Source organism: Xiphophorus couchianus, chromosome 3 (assembly GCF_001444195.1).
Source record: "Xiphophorus couchianus chromosome 3, X_couchianus-1.0, whole genome shotgun sequence".
Taxonomy (NCBI): domain Eukaryota; kingdom Metazoa; phylum Chordata; class Actinopteri; order Cyprinodontiformes; family Poeciliidae; genus Xiphophorus; species Xiphophorus couchianus.
In genome coordinates this window covers 20,117,591-20,138,730 of record NC_040230.1, presented here as the reverse complement: position 1 = coordinate 20,138,730, position 21,140 = coordinate 20,117,591, and the positions used below count along the sequence as shown (strand labels likewise).

General features: G+C 39.9%; 1 protein-coding gene across 1 annotated transcript; it reads right to left on the bottom strand.

Moving 5' to 3' along the window:
- Positions 1-735: 735 nt before the first annotated feature.
- Positions 736-19,932, bottom strand: limd1a (LIM domains containing 1a). Its single transcript, XM_028013285.1, has 8 exons — positions 18,143-19,932; positions 11,898-11,999; positions 7,916-7,983; positions 6,093-6,155; positions 5,411-5,541; positions 3,494-3,545; positions 2,638-2,706; positions 736-1,382 (listed from the first exon to the last, which is right to left on the bottom strand). Exons 1-8 carry the CDS (start codon positions 19,233-19,235, stop codon positions 1,248-1,250), a joined length of 1,713 nt encoding a protein of 570 aa, XP_027869086.1. The 5' UTR covers positions 19,236-19,932; the 3' UTR covers positions 736-1,247.
- Between the last annotated feature and the right edge of the window lie 1,208 nt (positions 19,933-21,140).

The following is a 21,140-nucleotide window of genomic DNA, read 5'->3' as shown; positions in this document are numbered from 1 at the left end:
AGGAAATTATAGTTTTTTTGTGTCTAGGATTTATTCAGTAAATATTAAAAATGCAAATTCCATTTTTTATGTCCAAATGAGTAAATGAGTAAGTTGTTGTCATTGATCCTTAATTTGGGAGAAATAATCAAACATCATTGCACAAATATGAATTGAAATGGTTAGTATTGGAGTTAATAATCAGATAGAAAAATGTTTTGGAGGAATATTTTGGTTTCTGACACTATTGCATGATTAAACACTCCCCGGGTCAAATTGACCCACGAACATTATTGCTGTACCTCAGAAACGAACATAACAGGAGGGTTAACAAATTCTTTATCTGTCTTTTATAATCAAGCTATATTGTATCAAAATAAACAAGGAACAACAGCCCAGAATATATGCATCTTAAAAAAAATAAATACCAAGTTCTGCCAACCTAATGTTATTTAGAAAATCAAAGAAAAGCAATTAGTATTTACAACTGTGAGGGAAACAAAAAAATAGATGCAGCAGATATTTTAGAGATTAATTTTTCAGATGTAGGAAGAGAAGTAGATGTGCATTGATGTGAATTAGAAAGCCCTTAGAAGAGACTTTCTAATTCAGATAAGGTTAAAGACCTTATCTGACACCAATGTGAGGTGGTTGTGTCTAGGAGTCGTTTGGTTTGCACAATATTTACATCAAGAAAATTAAAACTTTTGTTCTGCCAAGCAAAAACATAAAGAAACCTATGCAGAGACAAAATAAAAAAAGTTAAAGAAGTTTATGACAGAAATGATTTTTCCTGATCAAAATCATAATTGTCAGTAATGTTTGACTGAATTCATGAATTTAGGTATCAAAACCTGTAAAAGGAGAACTCTTGTACCTGAATTAAACTGGAAGTTATGAAAGCTACAGAGGCACAAATGTGAACTTGAAGGCATTCTAAATAGAAAATTAGTAGATCAGAAAATATTTACAAAGAAAAAAAAGCTGATCTCTTGAAAAATAATTAAATAGCAACACTTCTGCAAAGTCTGCAAGCTGTCTCTGCTTTCAAAGTAGGGCTTTGGTGTAATCAATATTTTATTACCGTTTCCTCCCTACATAAACATAACTTCATTAATGATCTCCTCCAAATACACAGCACTACTCAAGAGAGTGACATAATAAACCCATCAATTCTCTACAACAAGAACGAACACATCCACCGCTGCTGCCAAGCTTAGTAGTCCCTGTTCAGAACCACCAGGTGTCGCCCTCCACCCACAGAGCTGTCAGTATGTGGAGGCAGGGACTGCAGGCGGACAGCCGGGCTTGATGTGCTTCAGGTGGCAGGAGTGGCAGAGGAGGTGGCCGTTCAGGGGGTAGCAGCGGTGACCCTCTTCATCATTCAGCTCCATCTTGCAGTCCTAGTCAACGAATCAGAGTGAATCATCTGCTTACAATCAAAAGGATATCCAACTTTGTGTTCTACTTTAACATAAAAGTAATCACACCCTTGAGTACACACCCTTTAACCCTTTTGTAAACACAAAAGGGTTAAATATCCTCTGGCTACACCTCAGCGTAGCCAGACTTGTCCTCTCTCTGGTCTAATTCTTGCTCTGTAACTCAGATAGTGAGGACAACCTGGTGGATCATATTCCATCCATCTCTGGTCCTTAGAGATTTTTTTTATAGCCATCCCCTGACCTATACTTTTTAATAACATATTTTTTCTCTGATTTGCTTGGAGAGTTCCTTTGACTTCATGCTGTAATTACAGCCAGGAATACCGACGTACCAGTGACTGGACTTTCCAGACTCGAGAGTCTTTATACTGCAATCACAGTCATATAGTCAGGTGATCTCCATTATATGAGACTACTAGCACTTATTGGCTGGACCTCTGTTGAATTAGGTCAGTCACATTACAGGGGGAGAAAATTTATGCACTTATTTTAATGTAAAATCTTTTCATTTTCACATTTTGTAAAACTCAATTTTCACTTTGAGTTTTATTATTGTATTGAGTTTTAAAGTCAAATTTTGTGCATCCAGATAGATTTGTAAAAGCAATATAAGAATAAAACATACAAGGGGATGAATACTTTTTTACATGTTTATTTTCTTCAACCATTTAGTGTGAAGAGCTGCACATAAAGATGAATGAAGCAAAGAAAAGGAAAAGACATCGAACATTTGGTGAAGCTATCTGTTCACTTTTAGATGTTGAAGAATGCAGTGATTGAAGTTTTTAAGAACTCACTGTTAAAACTCATCCCTTCGCCTTACAGTAACAGACAAATTTGGTTGATTGTAAATATTTACGGCTGCTAAAAACGCAAAAAGTAATGGTGTGGAAACAAAAGGAGATCCACGAAAACCACAGATTACCCCCAACCTGACAAATCTCATCTCCAGCTATTTAAGAAAGACCACAGCTACATTACTCAGATTGTACTCTGATAAAATCAGAGCAAAGCTGCTGTCAATCAGACTAGAGAAGGGGAAAAAATCTTCTACGTACCTGCTTGACTCAGCACTGCATAATTATGAAGACTGTAATTAAGATTAGGGATCTACTCATTAAACTTCCTTTAATGAGCTGCTCAGACTCCAAAGCTCAAAGTCACCAAACGCACACTGTCAAGTACAAAGCTTCATTTCCAGTTTGTGACTCACCTCACAGTGGTAGCATTCTACGTGGTAGTCTTTGTCCATGGATACGACTCGGATGGTTTCATCAGAGCCCTGAAAGGAAATCAGAGCCGAGCTCAGCAGAGGCAGCTGAAAGGTCTAGTTCGACTCTGCACTCTGATAAAAGGACACCAGAATTGGATTTTTTTTAAGAGCAAATGTTGCTGCGTTTTGTTCTGCTGTACCTTTTATTTGTACAGCTTCTGAAATATAAAGCCTATATTTTTATAATATAAAACAGATATTGTGCTTAACTGAACAGTCAATTAAATATGCCCATCCTCTGAAGATACAACTCTGATATACTTTAAGGCAAATCAATACAGTTTTACAACGTGCTAGTAATTTCAACTCAGTCGAGTTTACTATGAAGAGTGATCAGATGAAATGCAAATAATCCCTAGATTAATGAAAGTTAACTTATGGACAAAAGGCTTTTAAATAATAAGCATTTTAAATCGGAGGTAAATGTTAACAAGGACGGATACATTACGGTCGTTCTGCTTTAAATCAGGCTTTTAAACCATGTTTACCGCCAACAAAACGTGATGTCACTATTACATCAAAATGGCTTCTCAGGACAGGATATTACTGCCAAGTAAAACTGCACTCAAATTAAACATTCATTAAATCATCAGGAACTTAAAGGAGAGGAGGAGAGAATAATCTTAAGAAAGTGTCGGCGTGCAAAAGAAATCCCAGAAACACAAACATCATTATTTTTCTACAACCCTGATGTAGTTTAAGAAAAACTACATTTCTGACTTTCTCAAAACCTTGGGTCACAACTGTACAATTTAAGCATCATAAAAAAAGAAAAAGGTGTGGAAAAACTGCTCACCTCTGAGGGCAGGATTGGCTGGTTACAGGCTGCACATTTAGGAGCTAGGACCCTAATGGAAAGAGAAACTTAGTTTTTTTAAATTGAAAAAAATAAACAAGTAACTTTGGATCTTTTTCCAGCAATTTCCAAAGAAGGACTCCTATTAATATTTTTGAATTCTTTAACTCATTGAACTCCAGGCATTTCTTCTCTGACTAGATTCAAAGATCCTAACACACAGAGCGAGTTGCTGGCTTTGCAGATGTACTGGAAGGAAGAGTGGGAGAAATGAAACGCAAATTAAATTCTCCACACATGACAGGATCTCCGAGGATACAACGAGGCTCAGTTCAGCGTGAGCGATCGTGGCTGCAAACAAACATTCACTGTACATGTAATAAGGCTCGTCTGATTCAATCAGGGAGGAGAACATGTGGGAGCTGCCAACAGGCACATGCTACATGGTGCTGGACGAGCTGTCCACACAGAGCGCCAGCTGCAACCGACTGAGAAATACTGAAAACCTTCACTCATGATCAGAGGGAGAAGTTTGTGTCTGTTTTCTTGAGTTGTAAACACCTTCAAGAACAGAGAGGACTTTTATTTTTGGACAAATATCAGCAGCAGACCTGGATTTTGTGCTTTCGCACCTGAGCAGCTGAGTCCGTGCTGCTCTTTACACCTAGAGCTGAACAGTGATCTTTTCTCCCCCTCTCGTTCTCATGTGTCTGCCAAACGTGGCCTAGAGCAGCCTCTGAGAGCTCAGTCGGGCCTTCACGGACTCAGCCTTCACCGGCGGTATAATTATAACAAAGTTGACAGTTTGTGCTGGGACCCACGAGACCCCACATACTTGACACGGTGTCACGTTTTAGTTATTCAGCCCAGAATACTGAGGCCGGGCTCTCATGTAGCCAAACTGCAGTGCAAAACTTTTCATTTCTCCTCAAACCTTTTTCACATTTTCTCACGTTACAACCACATGCCTTACTGTATTTTATCAAAATTTTATAACTGAGCAACAAAAATAATTATAAAGACAATGGAAAAGTTTTTAAATAAAAATCTGAAAAGTGTGGTGTATTCAGCATCCCCCAAGTCAATACTTTGTAGATTCATTTTTGATGCTTTTACAGACGCAGAGTTATTGTGGTATATTTCTAACAATTTCTTTTACAGACATTTGAAAAATAGCTCAAACTAATTAGCCTTCTTCGCTCCGCCTCAGTCATTTATTGGTTTTATTATGTAATGACTCACCATTTAGTGGTTGATGTGTGAAACACAATTATATTTTTATATAACATACTTTGATCAGAGCTGTTTCAATGCAGCTCTGTCCGTCTGTTTGGGGTGATCCTTCCCACAAGCCTAAAACCTTTAGCGCCTTTCTGGAGATTTTATTCCATGAACATCTGTTATTTAGTTCTCTCCATCAACTCTGAGCAGTTTCCCCATAACTGGTGAAGAATAGGGTTTCCAAACTCACAACTGACCCTCCCTCCCAACTGCCCAGGCAGTCATTTTAGGATGTACTCTTTCCATTTGTGGTTAATGGATTGACCAGAGCTCTGTGAGATCTTCAAATCTTCAGATACTGATTATAACCTGAACCTGCTTTAAACTCACTGACCTCCTGATGTGTTTTATCGCTCTTCACGATGCCGTTTGTTTACTAAACGGCTGGATTTCAACTGGACTTCTGTTTCACACAGATTAGCTATTTATTAAATAGGAAGCTTCTGTAAAGGTCAAACGGGGAATAATTTCAGATTTTTGTCTATAAATCATTTCGCAAACCAACATTTGTTTTCCTCGCATTTTACAGTCGTGTTGATTTGTGTTAATCTACCTATAAAATCTGCATAAATAAAAGTTTGTGGCTGCAATGCGACAAAATGTAGCAAAGTCTGAAGTATGTGACTATTTGTTCACCTGTGGTAGTCCTTGACACAGTAGATCTTGTTTTCCGTGTCCACAGTGAAGGGCACTCCATCGAGGCTCTCGTTGCAGATCACACAGCGGAAACAGCCGGGGTGGTACGACTTCCCCAGAGCCTGCAGGATCTGCAGACAGAGTCAGATTAAGGACATTAACACGCTTCTGTCCACATTTTACACCTTTGTGTCAAACTGGTTGATAAGTTGGTGAAAATAGTTTGGCATCAAAATACAGTATTGTTGAATTGTACCATTAAGTCTATTTTTTTGTGATTGTCCTTAACAGAATAAATTCAAGCTAAACCGTCTTAATACAAGAAGAAATCACGCAGGCCATTTTTAAAGAAACGTACAATATTTACATAAAAAACAAGACTCAATGATGTATGTGTGTTTACACATAGAAGTCTATATTGTTGAGAATATGGAGACATTATCTACTTAAGTGCAACACCTGCAGATTTATTTCCAGAGAAGTCCCTTATTTAATGACATCATTTAAACCTCTTTCTCCACTTTGTGTCCGCCTGCTGCTGTGTTCAACACAGACTGTGCAACCTGTCCACACAGGTTTTAAATCCACATGTGCACACACAGACTGCACTGAGGGGAAAATACATCAGAAGTTTCTGAGTCACACACCCAGTCGGCCAAAGAGAGGAGAAACAGACACTTACCATGTCCATGATCAGATGTCCACATGCGTTACACTTATCAGCAGACTGCTGGAAACCAGAGTACTGCAGGGAGGGAAAAAAAGATAAAAAGTTCCTTTGAATCTGGTGGCAGAGAATGAGACTTCAGTCTCTTTTAGTCTGAGATCTGATCAGCCACATGCTGCCTGTGCGCGTCAGCCTGTTAAAATAAGCTATTGCTTTGAACAGCTGGAAAGCATTCAACCAGAATATCATCTCTAAACACTTTGGCTCCTTTTGCATGAAATCCTGCATCAATAAACGGTTGCTTGAAGATGGTCAGCCTGTGGTCCTGATGAGTAGATACAGTGTATCTGAATGGGATCGTACTGGCTAAAGTCTATTGTTATTCATTATTATTATAAAAAGCCCAGGTTGCTTTAATGATGGCTTCCAGCTCATCTGCATTCTTGGATCATGTGGCCCTCTTCTTCCTCTTGACAACGCTGCACATATTTTCTGCAGGCTCGATGTCAGGCCAATTCACTGGCCAATCAAGCAGAGTGATGGAGTAATTAATGAACAAAGTATTGGCACTTTTGACTGCAGATGGTTGCCACGTCCTGCTGGAAAAGAAAAATCAGCCTTTCTATAAAAATTGTCATCAGAAGAAGTCATGAAGTGCTCAGTAATTTTCTGATTGATGGATGCGCCGACTTGGATTGATAAGACATGATGGACATCAACAACACTAGCAGATGACATAGTAAGTAAGTAAAGTTTATTTATGAAGCGGTTTTCACAGACATAAAATCACAAAGCGCTGTACAATAGAAGTCAACCTTAAAACCATACAAAACATAAAACCAACATAAGAAACACAATAAAGTCAAGAGATAAAAGCCTCTCGGCTCCCCAAACCATCACTGACTGCAGAAATACACCCTGGACTTCAAGCAGCTTGGAACCTGCACTCCTCCAGTCTTCCTCCAGGCTCAGGAAATTGCTTTACAAATGACATGGAAATTATAATTTCCATGTCATTTGTAATCCAGTACAAAATGAAAAAAAGGAAAGATTTCAACTAAGAAAATGGACCAGTCTTTTTCCTCCTCAGCCAAGGTCATATGCTAATATTGGGTCTGGTTTAGAAGTGGCTTAACTCAAGGAATGTGTGTGTGCTGGGTCCTAAATCACAGACTATAGTCAGTGATTTAGGACTGACTAAACCTTCTGAATCTTTCTTCTGCCACATTTTTTTCTTCCACTTAACTTCCTATTAGTACACAGATCAGCAGTAAAAAGTCTTTTACATGATTTTTTTTTCAATTAAAAAAACTAATGTCTTATTAAACTGAATTTGGAGTTTTCAAAAGCTATAAGCCCTAATCATGTAAACTAACATAAATTAAACTAACAAAACACCCTACATGTCATCAATACATCTCATACAGATTTTTAAATAAATTATTTTGTTCATTCTTTCTGATTTATTGGGAGCCATCGTTTTATAACAATAACCTCAACTTTTGGTTGCATTGTTTTTAATGTAATCCTCCCAGAGGTTTTTGCAAAGTGCTTGTTGTCATATTTGACCGGTGAAAATGGCCCAACTGCCCTCTAACCCATAAAGCAAAGCTAAACAGCTTCTCAAGTTACTGACCTCCTTCCAGCTGCGACCACAGGAGCAAACTGACATGAAGCGGCTGCATTAGGCGCTAGAAACGGATCACAAGGTCAGAGTTGGAAGTTCATGCCTTTATTGTTAGTGGCGCAGCACCCCACAAGGTCTTCTTGTTAACCTCCCTCAATAAGAACACACAAATAGAGGGACTGACAATATTGATTATATATTGATCACCTACCAGGAAGTCCTCTTCACAGAAAACCTTCCCTCCAACGTAGTAGAAGGCCTTCCCTCTTAGCCTTCGACCTGGAAAAACAAGAAAAAAATAAATTTCATTTATCACCATAAGATTACCTAGAACCTTTTTGTCACCTGTGAAAACACATTCTTTATTCATCATAAAGATATGAGGAGAAAGTAAATTAAAGCAGACTAAGAAAAAGGAAAGTCGTAAAGATGTCAGAGTGGAAAATCCTGCATGAGCTACGATCCGAATCTGAATTTTTTATTTTTTTTTAATCGTACCAGGACTACAGCATGTGGAGCTTAGAGATTAATTACAGCCATTGGAAGGTAATGGGCCCTGTTGTAATATTCACCATATCCAAGGAGATAAATCAAAGGGTGAGGATTTATGGTGTGCTGGAGTATTCATTTAATACTGCGTTGGGATGCAGGACAGCCTGCCGCGGTCGGGACGAGAAATGCATCTGGATCGAACACGTAGGTGGAAAAAACTGATTGCGTCCAATTACCAGACAGGTGTAAGAGATTAAGCACTCTGCTCTGTTTGATTTCACGGCGAGAACAGGCCAAAGCCCACAAAAACTCCCCTCTTTGTTCCGTTCCAGAGTCGTTCCACATGGTTGGTAGGTTTCCTGTCTGTCTGTGTATGGTCTGGATCTCACGTCTTATATCAATACACACACACACACACACTTGCAAAAGCTTCTTTCTTGCTTACTTCACATAGCTATTCTTGACCAGGTCCCACAGGAAGAGGGAACATTCCTCACATTTTCTGAGTGGGGTAAGGTGGGTGGGGTAGATGGGGTAGGTGGGGGTTTTGGAAGGAGCCGACAGGAGAACCCTTCTTTCCTGCTGTTCACCTGATTATCTGGATACACACGGCTACTTCCGGATTGACAGATTAATCACAGTTAACTTGCAAAGTAGCACAACAAATTGCAGTAAAAGTTAGTACTTAATACAAATTCATTTCATTCAATTATTTTTTAAGTGTTCAATTATTCACATGATCTGACTTAATGAGAATAAGAAATAACTACATTGTGTCATTCAAGTCATTTTTCAAGGTGTAAAACTTGGGTAATTATTGACCAAATGTCTCAGACCAAAGTCCTCTGTTAAAGTCAGTTTGGATAAGGGGAAGTAAGCTCTGGGTCTTTCTCGTCTTCAAATTCCTGTCTCTTTTTTTACCCCAGTGAGTTAAAGAAGGAAAACTAGAAGCTTTTCTGAAAAGATAAGGGCTTAATTAAAGTCAGGCGTCAGGACTGATGGCTCAAAAAGCACCAGAAAGGACTATGACTGTAGTTCTTTCATAAAAATGTAAAACACCTGTGGGACAGAACAAATCACAAAGCCATTTTTCTAATTAAAACCATTCTGTTAGCCCTCAAGACTAATCCCATTCATGAAAAACGACATAATCAATTCAAAGTGACCGTGGGACGCCTCGAGCCGTCGCCCTGATTCTCCCTCTTTCCCCTCAGCTAATTACTCAACTGAGACACCCTCTCTCCTGAAAATAAAACGTCTTAAAGCTAAGATTCAGCCTCGCTCTCAATCATTCTCTTTTCTGGTAGAGACGCTAATTTGTAGCAAACTGACAAAGAGGAATATTTGGAGGCCTTGGTGGGAGTGTGAATGAGACTGGTGGTCAGAGCAGTCGGTTTTCTGTGTATCGAATTTCAGAGTTTGTTTTCAGAGAGGATGGGGCTCAGCCTCCAACTGTGGCTGATTCTATCTCTCATTATCCACCCTGCAGCAAAGTGCAGCATCAGCTCTGGCTAGTAATCAAACAGAAATCAGCTGGTGACCAGAATCAGCTCTTGATCATCCCCTCCCGAATAACCGACTGAACAAAAACTCCCAAATCCGATTTTTTTCCAGGTAAGAAACGCAGGTTTCGCAGATCACAAAAGGGGTTTGAACAAATCGGCTAATAGTGTAGAATAATTAAGTCCAGGCTTGCCCTTTAGCCATTTCCTGAATAGGAAACTACAATCAGAAGCCAACTTCAGCTTTGTATCACTGCCAAGGAAAATAGATGGCGCTCCTGTACTGGCTGCTTTGCAAATGTCAGCCAATAGTGTGTCAAGTAGCATTATGCCTAGATATTTCAGCTTCTCAAGATAAATTTTCCTTTGAATATTTTAGACATGCTGCACAAAAACAAAGATATCAATGAAGAGGTGGGTCTTCCGCAAATAATTTGGAGTCACATTCTACAGAAAAATCTGCAAATACTGAGCCACAAGTAGGCGGGGGTCGACTGTACCATCATTTTACTGCACTGTAAAGCTACAGAGTTTTCGTCCATGTAGATGGCTTCTAGTTTGTTCACTTCAATAACGCACATTTGAACATGTTGAAACTTCCTTTACTAAAATTTCCGATGTTGTGGAAAAGAACACAACAGTAGAAGAAAATCCTGTTAATGATATTCATAGCTAAAATGAATAATAGATGACCGCTAATGAAAGCAAGAGCAAAGTTCCTTAAAGAAAAAAACCAAAGCTGCTAAAATCAGTACTGGCAAATTAAAGCTTCACAAAACGTTGACAACATTGGAGTTGCCTTCGTCGTTCATGGCTGCGCGTGGTGCGATGCTGCATGCTCCAGCTGAATGGCTGCCCTGTCCACACACTGTCCTCCATCTATTTACACTTTGTTGGACCTACATGGGCCCCTATTCCTGCATTCCTCTCTGGACGAGATGTTTTTTTTTTTTTTTCCCGTGGCCACTTAAAGCGAGCACAACCCTAGTGCACTCACATGCAGCAAGCTATGAGAGGTATGTAGTGTGTAAACTACGACCCCCCTTCTACCCCACCTAATGTCAGACATCAGCCTCAATCTGAGCCACAATGCCTCCGTTCTCTTTTATCTCCCGTCTCATACGCAGGACAGAGAGGCTGGGGAAAACAAGAGATGTTTATCACATGTTTCAGAGCATAACTGTCTGAGGTCAAAGGAACAGGAGAACAATGAGTCTCAGCGGGGGTTCGCCAAAACAGTGGCACAAATACTCGGCATACCCATGAGTTGATAACTGGAGCAGAGATTTTAATTTGCCGTCGTGAGGAGCCAGGTCATATTTCAGTCATTCTGTTCTACACATGAAGATTCTGGTCAAGAGAAATATTTTGATTGGGATAATATCTAATACGAAGCATGAATTTAAAAAATTTATGAAATGAGAAGACACCTATAGACAGTTTTTGTTGCACTTCATAACTATCCAGCACTTGCTGCTGTTCTATTGCACAAATTCCCAATAAAATACTATAAAGTTTGTCCATGTGACCTCAGAAAGTTCAAGTATTAATACATTTGCAAGACAGTCATATATTTGTTTTTTTTTTTTCTTCAAAAGACCTTCTTGAAATGTTTTTTTCAGTCCAGGGAGAGAGTGCACAGAAATTTAGTGATAATAGAGCAAAAATATAAAGAAAAACATTTCACTGGAGAATTTCTGATCAAGACTATTATAAAATTCTACATTTTCAGAGTAATTACAAATGTAAGCACACTGTGTAAAAGGGAAATGTTGTGTTATTGCTTCTAGAAGCAATAAGTGGTCTCAAGGTTTCTCAGTAGTAGTGAAGATATATGTCAAGCAGCGACTTTCAGCGTTGAGTTCTGATTCTTTTCATCCCAAAAAAATGGTATTCAATTGGCAGGTTGATAAATTGGGCAGGTAAATAGCTCAACTCTGTCTTTGTGTGGGCTCAAAGATAGACCGACACACCCGCAAACCAAACACCAGCAATACATGATAGTAATCCCTCCATAATAGTGTGCATTTACGAAGGGAAGGAAACGACCGAGGAAGGTGCCACTTTCTTTAACAGATACAGGAGCTCAGTAGCCTGTTATTAAGGAGTCATAAGCTCTATATATGGGGCCGAAGGGGTTTAAGTGAGAAGACAAAATCTCACAGTGAAGGCATGGTGTGTGTAGGTGTATGTACTTACTGCAGGCACTGCAGGTGAAGCAGGTGTCGTGGTAGAGGCTACCCATAGCCTGGCAGGCCTGGTTAGCTCCGTAAACCGCCTTGTTACACTTCACGCAAAGCCCTGGAACAAAAAATAGTGACATGAAGAGGCTTCACTACGTATTTACATAAAAATACAACTACATATACAAAAAACAGTAAAAAAAAAAAAAAGGTATCCTAAAACAAACACAATACACCACAGAATTAGCTTATCTAGACAAAAGTCAGGAAGTTGATTTAGTAAAGAGGGAAATATTTCCTAGTCTGTTTGCTTGACTTGGCTCTGAAACCTGGACTTGTGTTAATAAAAGGAGTTGATAAAAATCAAAGTGTGCCTACTCTCACAACACACTCTGCTTGGCTGGCGTAATATAAAGACACTGGAGTGGAGTCTGTTTAATGATCACACGGACACTCAAGACAAAGTATAGGCAATAAAATGTGTAAAAATAAGAAGCATGTGGATGTTGAGAGAAATGAGGCCCAACATAGCAGCAATGCTTCTTTGAAGTAAAAACATCCCTCCTTTGACACAAAGTTTATATCCTAACCATATTATTATTTTCATCTAAATATTATATACTTGGTTATATCTACACACGAAGTCTAACAAAGAATAAAAGTCAAGCACCACCAATGTGATGAAAGGTGAAAGAAAGGCAAAACCTGGATTTAGAACTGGTCTTTATACATTAGCATTCAACACCAGAACCACAACAATCAAATCAAAACAATAGAGCCTTACTTTGATCTGTCAAGGCAGGAAAAACGATAATCGTACATAATCAGAAGAATCTCAGGATCAGTTGTTCTTGCTCAACTTTCTCTTAGCTTAGATGATAAATTGGGTTAGTAGTAGAGCTACACAATACATTGAATCATATCAATGTATGGTATATTGTAGTTCCAAATGACTGCCTGTCTTGCATGTTCTTAGTAACCAATATTTATATAAAGAAAGGCTTAGCGATACACTTCTCAAATTTTGCAGATCCTGGTAACCAGATGTGGGAATTTGTCTGAGTGAACCTTTGGTTCTACAAAGACATTTTCAACGGACTGGTCAGAAACAGTTCTAGTAGGTAAAAGATCAAATCTGCACTTTCCTGCTCTATATTTATGCCTCTGAGCATCCACTACACAACTTGAGAACCAATCCGATGACAGCTTATCACCACTAAGATGCAGTAAGATGGGTGTCAACTCAGTCAGATATGGTATGGCTATATGGCCTTCCAGTCATCAACCACTAACTCAACACAGGGGATTACGGCACTGATGGAGGATGAAACCTTGAGACCTCGAGTTTCCCTTTTAGTTTAAGAATGTACGCGCCCGGGCACCGAGTTATTTGTGTGTGTGTGGTTTTTTATATAGAGAAAAACTCCTGAGGGACTCTGAATTGGAGCCCAGCAGAGGAGGTCCGCCCAACTCTGCTCCTCCTAAATCACTGACAAAGACCCTTCTGTTTCCACTGTATCCAACAAACATCACATGGCTGACTCCTCCAAAAAACAGTTTCACTTAATAACCCTGCTGAGCCAATTTTCTTCTATAATTTAGTCAACATTTTGGTAGAAATTTGAGAATCATCTCAACAACAACAAAACTTCATCTGGGGCTCCAATGGTTGGGAGGAGATTTAGAGATAACAGAAGGATATTATTAGAAAGTAAAAGAATGCTGCTCTTATGTAAGCTATTTGGTTTACATGCATAGTTATAGAATCAACTACTAAAATAAGCAAGTCTAGTCATTTAAATCCCTTTTTCTAAAAGCCCGAATGAGATAAGAAACACATTTAGTACATTTAACATGTTTTGCTTTAAGATTTGCCTCTGAACAAAAATATACATTTCATTATCTTTTTATTTTTGATTAGAAAGATACACTAAAAGTCAAAATAGTTTTTTTAAATGCATTAAAATTCCTGTCTCTGCATCAACCCTTGTTGCTGCTTGGGTCATTTACAAGCCTGCCTTTTAAATGGAGCGCCTGGGTTCAACCTGGGGGGAAGGGAAGCAAAACACACAGCCGTACTTCTCATTCTACCTTCCTCACCTTTTCCAGCTGTCAAAACTCTCGATAGATGGCTGCTTACTGCCAAATATTCCACAGACAGGGAAAAAAATACAAAATTAACAACTATCCAACCCATGGATCTCTCTTGAAAGTTTCTAACAGAATATCCAGATCAGAAAAATAATTTTTAGATGAAGTCTTACTATCAGGTCAAACTTTAAATATCAGCAAAAGATTTCCACTCTTTCTAGTGCTTTAACCTCAATAAATATATGTCTTTGACCTTTGCTACATCTAATTACTTTTCCATGAAGTTTCTACGGGAATACAGAGTCAGGGTGTCTGTGACTCACACTGCTGGGACTCAAAAGCCGCATATGGAAAAGCCAATTACAGCCTGCAGCTTGTCCATGTGTAAAACTGGTGGCGTAGTGTGCCCGTACTGTACATACACACACATTTATTAGTTAATGACGAGGAAAAATGCTATGGTGCAGTAGCATAAACTCACACTGAAAAAAACCTTTAACCTCCAATTTGAGAACATAATGAGGGTCTCCAATGTTGAAATAATTATGTAAAAAAAAAAGCAACATAATCATATGTTTTTTTTATTTAAAAATTCATTAAATCAGAGTTTCTATGAGATTTTATTTAGTAATCCACGCCAATTGGTTATTTGGGAGTGCTACCAGAAAAGCGCTTTCTCTGTCCAACCATCACAAACATGAACATGTGGAGTTTACTCCACTGTACTGTGACTTCCATTGAAATATGCATTTTGTACAGACGACAGACGCAACTTTTGGCAACAAACTCCTGGTGGGATCGGTGTGAAAAAAAGGGGGGAATATATGAGAAAACGTCTCGTTAAGTACAGCGGGGGATCTGTGATACTACCGGCCCGTTTGTCTAACAAAAGCCTTGGGAACTCGGATAGAGTGCATGATATCACTTAAATAAAATGTAGTGTTGTATCTGAATGATGCGAAGAGATCAAAGATGAACTTCTGAATACCTCAAACCTGTGAATTAAGATAGAAGACAATATATTTGTACATTTATTGGGGTGAGATTAGAGTTATTTATTTTAGGGTTTTTACATATCTTTACTAGAATTACTACATGTCTGTAGCAATTTTAATGCTGAAAGTTCCAAAAGAGTCAACTTATTCCCAATACATTGGGCAACATTTGCATAGATCACTTGATAACTGAAAGTGGGAATCCACTTTCAATCCTGTAAAATATACAGTAATGTTTCATTCATGGATTCATTTCCTAACTTCCACCAGTGCGCACAGAGCGACTCTAAACTCTGAGCTGACACAGGATATTACATTCTGTCAGCTTCCGCAGGCCATATATTCACAAAGATGCTCACATGCGCATGAAGGGCTATCACACACACACACACACACACACACACACACACACCCACACAGGACAGGGACTCTAAAAGGCCTGCCAGAGAAGAAGCCAAAAAATCCCTGGGAAGAGCTAATATGGTGCTTTTTGACTCCACACCCAGATGGGATAAATTAATCCTTCATCTTAACACAACATTAAACCCTCCAGTGATTGCGTGTGTGTATGTGTGTGTAAAACTCTGGTCCCACCACTTCTCCCCATCTTGGATGAACTTGCCTAGCATTATCTAGCATTCTTTTATTCCCATGGGGCCAAATACAAAAGACACATCCACAAACGTTGCCCCCAAAGCTCTCCAACTGTCCACTCATCCATTCATCTGCACACCAGGCACCCCTGAACTTGTCTGGGTACCACCACACCTCCCTTTTGTGTCTAAAAGCCTCATTTTAAAAATTCCTGCAGACATTCCTTCGTGTTTCCCCAGTGCAGCCGTTTGGCACCGAACACCATTTCCCAGAACCTACATCTGCAGTTATGCCGATCGGCAAAGAGTAGTCATGGGAATTGTGATGCATCTGCCTTCAGGACACTGCTTGGTAAAAGTTTCACCGACAAAGACTTTTAGAAGCACACAGTCTTACTCAAAAGAAGAAAAAAAAAGTAATTTAATAACTTACAGCTGCAGCGGTGCTACTGCAGTACTGATCAAAAATATATAAAATGTGTTTAAAGTTAGGAAAAATGGCATTTTCTTGTACATTTTCCTCACAGAATAAGGACGATATCTTACGACGACAAGAAAAAAGGCCTCCACACTGTTTTTTTGTTTTGTTTTTTTTTTTAAATCTAGCATGAATGCATGACTCAGAATGAGCCACAGTGTGGTGGGAAACTCCAAATAGGAACAACTGCATGTGTGGGCTGTGTGGGATTGAGCATGTAGAACTGTGTATTTATATACACATTTAGTGTATTACTTATAATCTACACATATCCTGGCTGCACATGGGTCCTGTAGTGTCCCACACGCCTGTAACGTTCACGTCAGGAGGATATTTATGAGCCGTGTCATGACAGTCCCATGCGCTGCAACTTCTTCCATTACACACCAACACAAAGGGGGCGGGGGGCAAAGAAGGACTGTGAATTGCAATCGTGACATTCCAGCATGAAATTCCTCTTGGAAGGAGGAAACGGTGATCGCTTTGCAGAGCTGCTTCATAGCGCATGCACCTATCATTTACTATCCATTATAGAACACTGCTAAAGTAGGGCACCCTTATTTTACATTTTATCTGTTCTTACATCTCTTTCTGTAGATTAGAGCTTACAAACTAACCCTATGAAGGATATCCTTTTGAAAGCCCAACTACAGCGTCCAAAGCCATTTATACTTCCTTGAACATTTGCACAATCTGAACTGATAAGGGCAATGAGAACGTTAATCACAGAAGCAGACAAGAGTAGCTTGGTAGAGAGCTAGTAGCTCTGGAGGAGCTGCAGAGATCCACAGCGAGGAGAAGCTGTTGACAAAGTCACACACTGAAGAAATCTGATCTCTGTGGAAAATTGACAAGACGAACGTTGAAAAAAGCTAAAAGAAGTCTTGTTTTACAGACTTCTTTGTCTGGACACAGCAAACATGTTGAAGAAGGTGATCATCGAATGAAACCACAACAAAACTTTTTGGTCAATATGCAAATTGCTATGTGTGGTAGAAAAAACTAACAGAGTTAATCGAGATGATTGATGATGTTGAACCCGAGTAACATCTAAAACTAAGACTGAGGTTGTCCGTCCTTGACATAGATTAAACATATTTATGTGCTAGAATGGGCCAGTCAAAGTCCAATTCTTAATACCATTGAGAATTTGGTAATATTCAAGGACTTTTCATTCAATCTAACAGAGATTGACCTATGGGAAGGTGCAATGATTGTTGTCTGTAGATGTGCAGAGAGAGAAGAGACAGATCCCAAAAGACATGCATATGTGTTTGGAGTAAAATAAGAGTTTTACATGGTATTAATTCAAAGTGGCTGATTAAACGCATACCACAGTTTTCATTTAATGCATAAAAAACATATAAAAAATCTTCCATATCACAAATATGTGCAACCTTTTGTTTCTCCATCACATGAAGTCCCAATGCATTGCAGGTCGTGGCTGTAAAATGACAGAATGTGGCAAAACTTCTACAGGTTTACAAACTTTTGCGAGGCACTGTGAGCAGAACATCACTGTTCTACTGACGTTTCTCTGCACCCTCGGCAACAATGGTGGAACTCAACACGCGCTCAAGCAGGTATTAAAACGCTCAGTTTGGGAGAATTGAAAAATGTGCAAGCACAGGTCTATGGAAGTCATTAGCTAAAAACAGCGGAGACCATTGTCAGTCAAAGTAAACACTGGGAAAACACGATAACACACGAGCTCAAACACTGCACTGGAGATATTTGTAGCTCTAATTGCTGTTTTACTATCCTTGTGTCAACGGTGATAAAGTGATCTCTGGGAAGAGACAGTAAGAAAGCATACATCTACCTGGTTTTGGTCATTTTTTACCACCTCAAGGCTTTGTTTGGAGAAGACAATGAAGGATTATTGTCTATCAAACTAAAATAAAAATTGTTCTGCAAGACAAGTTCAAGAATTTATCAGTGAAAACATAGAGGACATTTGTTTATGTGCGAGATGTGGCAGTCAGTGTGTATAATATAAAATCAAAAACAAAGGTTTGTGTCCTTGAATGCGAGTGGGTGCTTTTTGGCCTTCGGATGATGATAAACTGACAGAAGCCCCCTTGTTTGTGTCGGCTAGTCTTACCAAAGTAGTCTGATCTTGGCTGGGCATCCATCTCTTTTTCCAGTTGTTTCGTAAGTGCCTCTAGTTTGATTTCAGCTGCAGAGGGCCCCTGCTCCAGCGGCTGCACAGGCTGAGAGGTAGAAGGTATCTGGATAGGTTTAGGGGAGGACGGGCCTCCAGGACCATCACCGACGACCTGCATGACCTGTCCGCCACCAGGCATTTGGCTCCGAGCTGGAAGCTGGTTCTTAGAGGCACATGGGGCTGCAGAGGTCACCTGGGCTTTAAGTTGAGGCACTTCTGGGACAAAGGAAGTGGCTGCAGGCCCATTGTGGTTAACAGATTGTAAGTAATGACTCACAGGCTGCTGCACATGATAGTCAGCATCACCTGTGAAGGCGGTCAAAGGAAAGGCAGGGATGCCCTCTGATGTTGGAGCACCAGTGGGCTCTCCAGTCCAAGCCCTGGCTGTCCCGGCAGAGCACAGTGGACTCTGATTGGTTGCTTGTGAAGGACTGACGGTGGAGGATGTGTGCAGGCGCTGAGGCTGATGGTGGGATGTACTGCTCCCTGAGAGAGTGGGGGGCAGCTTGCCCTCTCTGGATGGGGAGACAGAGTACAGAGCACTGGCAGCTGGACTTCCACAACTTGGCATGGAAGAGTTATTGTGATGGGAGGAATGTGGCTCTAAGCGCTCGTTGTTATCATAATTGCTTCCGTAGCCGTACGCCCTGCTGGCTGGAGCTTCAGCCTGAACACACTGGTTCACCGGCGCGGCGCTCGGCACCGGGCCCGAAAGGATCGGGGGCTTCGCCGCCGCTTCCCCCGGCTGCCTGTAGCTGTTGATGGGCGGTCTGTCCTTGGTGTAATGAGCGCCGCTGTGGTGACCTCCGTTCATTTTAATCACCTGGTTGCTTTTGGCCATCTCCTCCTGCTGTTTCTGCATGTGTATTTTGGTCATTTTGGTGGCAAAAACCCTCCTAGTTTCTTCAAAGTCCGGGTTATTTCCCGCATCCCTCCTCATTCGAAACAAGCCATCTCTGGATGCTTCATACATGTTTAAGTCTTCGATAAACTTACTCGCTTCGAGTCCCAAATCCTCGTATTTCTCCATTTTGTGCAAGAAACCCGAACCGCTTGCTGTGATAAAAGTTACAAGAAGTTATATATGAATCAAAAATGTCCGTAGGAAGAGCGATACCTCCAGAGTGTGAAGTCTAGATCAATCCGAACAAAGTCAAAACTACTTTAAATTAATCCCAACCTCTCTGTATTTCTAACTGAATCATCCGCGGTGAAGAGAAAAGAGAGAAAGTTTTCCCCGGTGAATCAGTAAATTCAGCCTCGAAGAAGCCGCCGTCTGTCTGACTGAACAGCCCAGCAGATCCCGGATCAGATTCTCTGCCCGGACAGGACGACCCCTCAGCCGTTTGCCCCCTCCGTCTCCGCCTCCGCCTCCACCTCCTCCGGTTTCACGGTCCCAGCGGGAAACATTCAGACAAAACTTTGTCCTCTACGCTTCAAACGAAGAAGAAGAAAAATAAAAAAAAGTCCACCACGTTTGTTAAAGACAAATAAACACTTGGCTTAAAGTCAGGGCGGTTAACGGACACGACTGGTTAGCCGCTGATGAACGGACGGAGCCATACGTGGCCACCGGACGACAGTTAGGACACAAAGCAGAGAACCGCGTTTTTAAAGGCGCAGTATTCACTTTAAACACAACTTAAAAATATCACTTTCATAATCTGTCCGAACCGAATTAGATTTACCGATGGACAAAAAGTCACCATATAACTAAAAAAATGCTTTTTTTTCTTAAAGTTTCCCCAATGTAAAAATGTGTTGCGTTTATGTATTCAGTCGCCTGACACCCCTAAATAAAATTCAGGGCTTCACTTGCTTTCAGAAATCACGTCCTAAGTAAGTAGAGTCCACCTCCTCGCAGAGGTTTGTTAAAACAACACAAAGACATGATCACACCAAAAGGTTTTAGGGATGAAGTTATAACCTTTAGGTTACCTCGGGATACTCTTTTATAACCTAAAGACACTTTAGGTTATATTTTCGAGCTCTGTCGAAAATCTGACAGAGCTCTGTTCAAACCATCATCCAAATAAGGAATGTGTGTGATTCAACTGAGCAAAACATCAGCACAATACAAATGCACTTTTAATATTTTTACAAGTACTGGTATACATTTTGAAAGCCATTCATGATTTCACTTCATAAATTGCCCCCTATAATAGTTATGTACTTCTGGTGGTGATATGAATAGTTTTGCAAGGCAGTGTTCATCTATTTGATTAATAAATTGCTCTAAACTTAGCCACTCCTGCACACATTTTTCCCCATATTGCTCTGGCATAGGGAGGTGTACTTTAAATCAGTGGTCCCGAACCTTTTTAGTTGGAAAGTTAAAAATAGAGCATAGTGAGTTTACAAACTGCTATAGTCATATATGCAAATATATCACAAATTTAAGCATGTAAACAGGATGTCAAGGGAGGCTAGGCCTCGGCCAGTGGTTGGATTAAAGCAGTTTACACCACAAGCCTTGACTATCCATGTAAAGAAGATGCAAAGACAGTAAAATCTTTAAGAGTGCAGACATCATCCTAAGAATTTGCTCCTTGTGCCTAACCACAGGCTAGTTATCATTCAGAAGTTATTCAAACAATAAAATTAAAAATAGATTGTAATCACTGTATTTATATATCATATAAACGTTTTTAATCAAACTTTATTAAAAATGTTGAAACGAGGTGCTCAAATTGTGCTTTCACAAACATTGGACACTTCTAGCTATTTATTGTAAACTGAATATTTTATGTAAGATATAAATATACACAAACCTGAAAACTAAAAGAAACCACTTAAAACAACAGAAGTTGTACTTGTTCTCAAACTTAACTGTAGATTTCTCAGGCTACACAAATTAACTCATAAATGTATATGTATCTCCCCAAAAAGGAGAGAATACGTTCAGACAGAGAGTGCATCCTAATTGTCCTGCTAA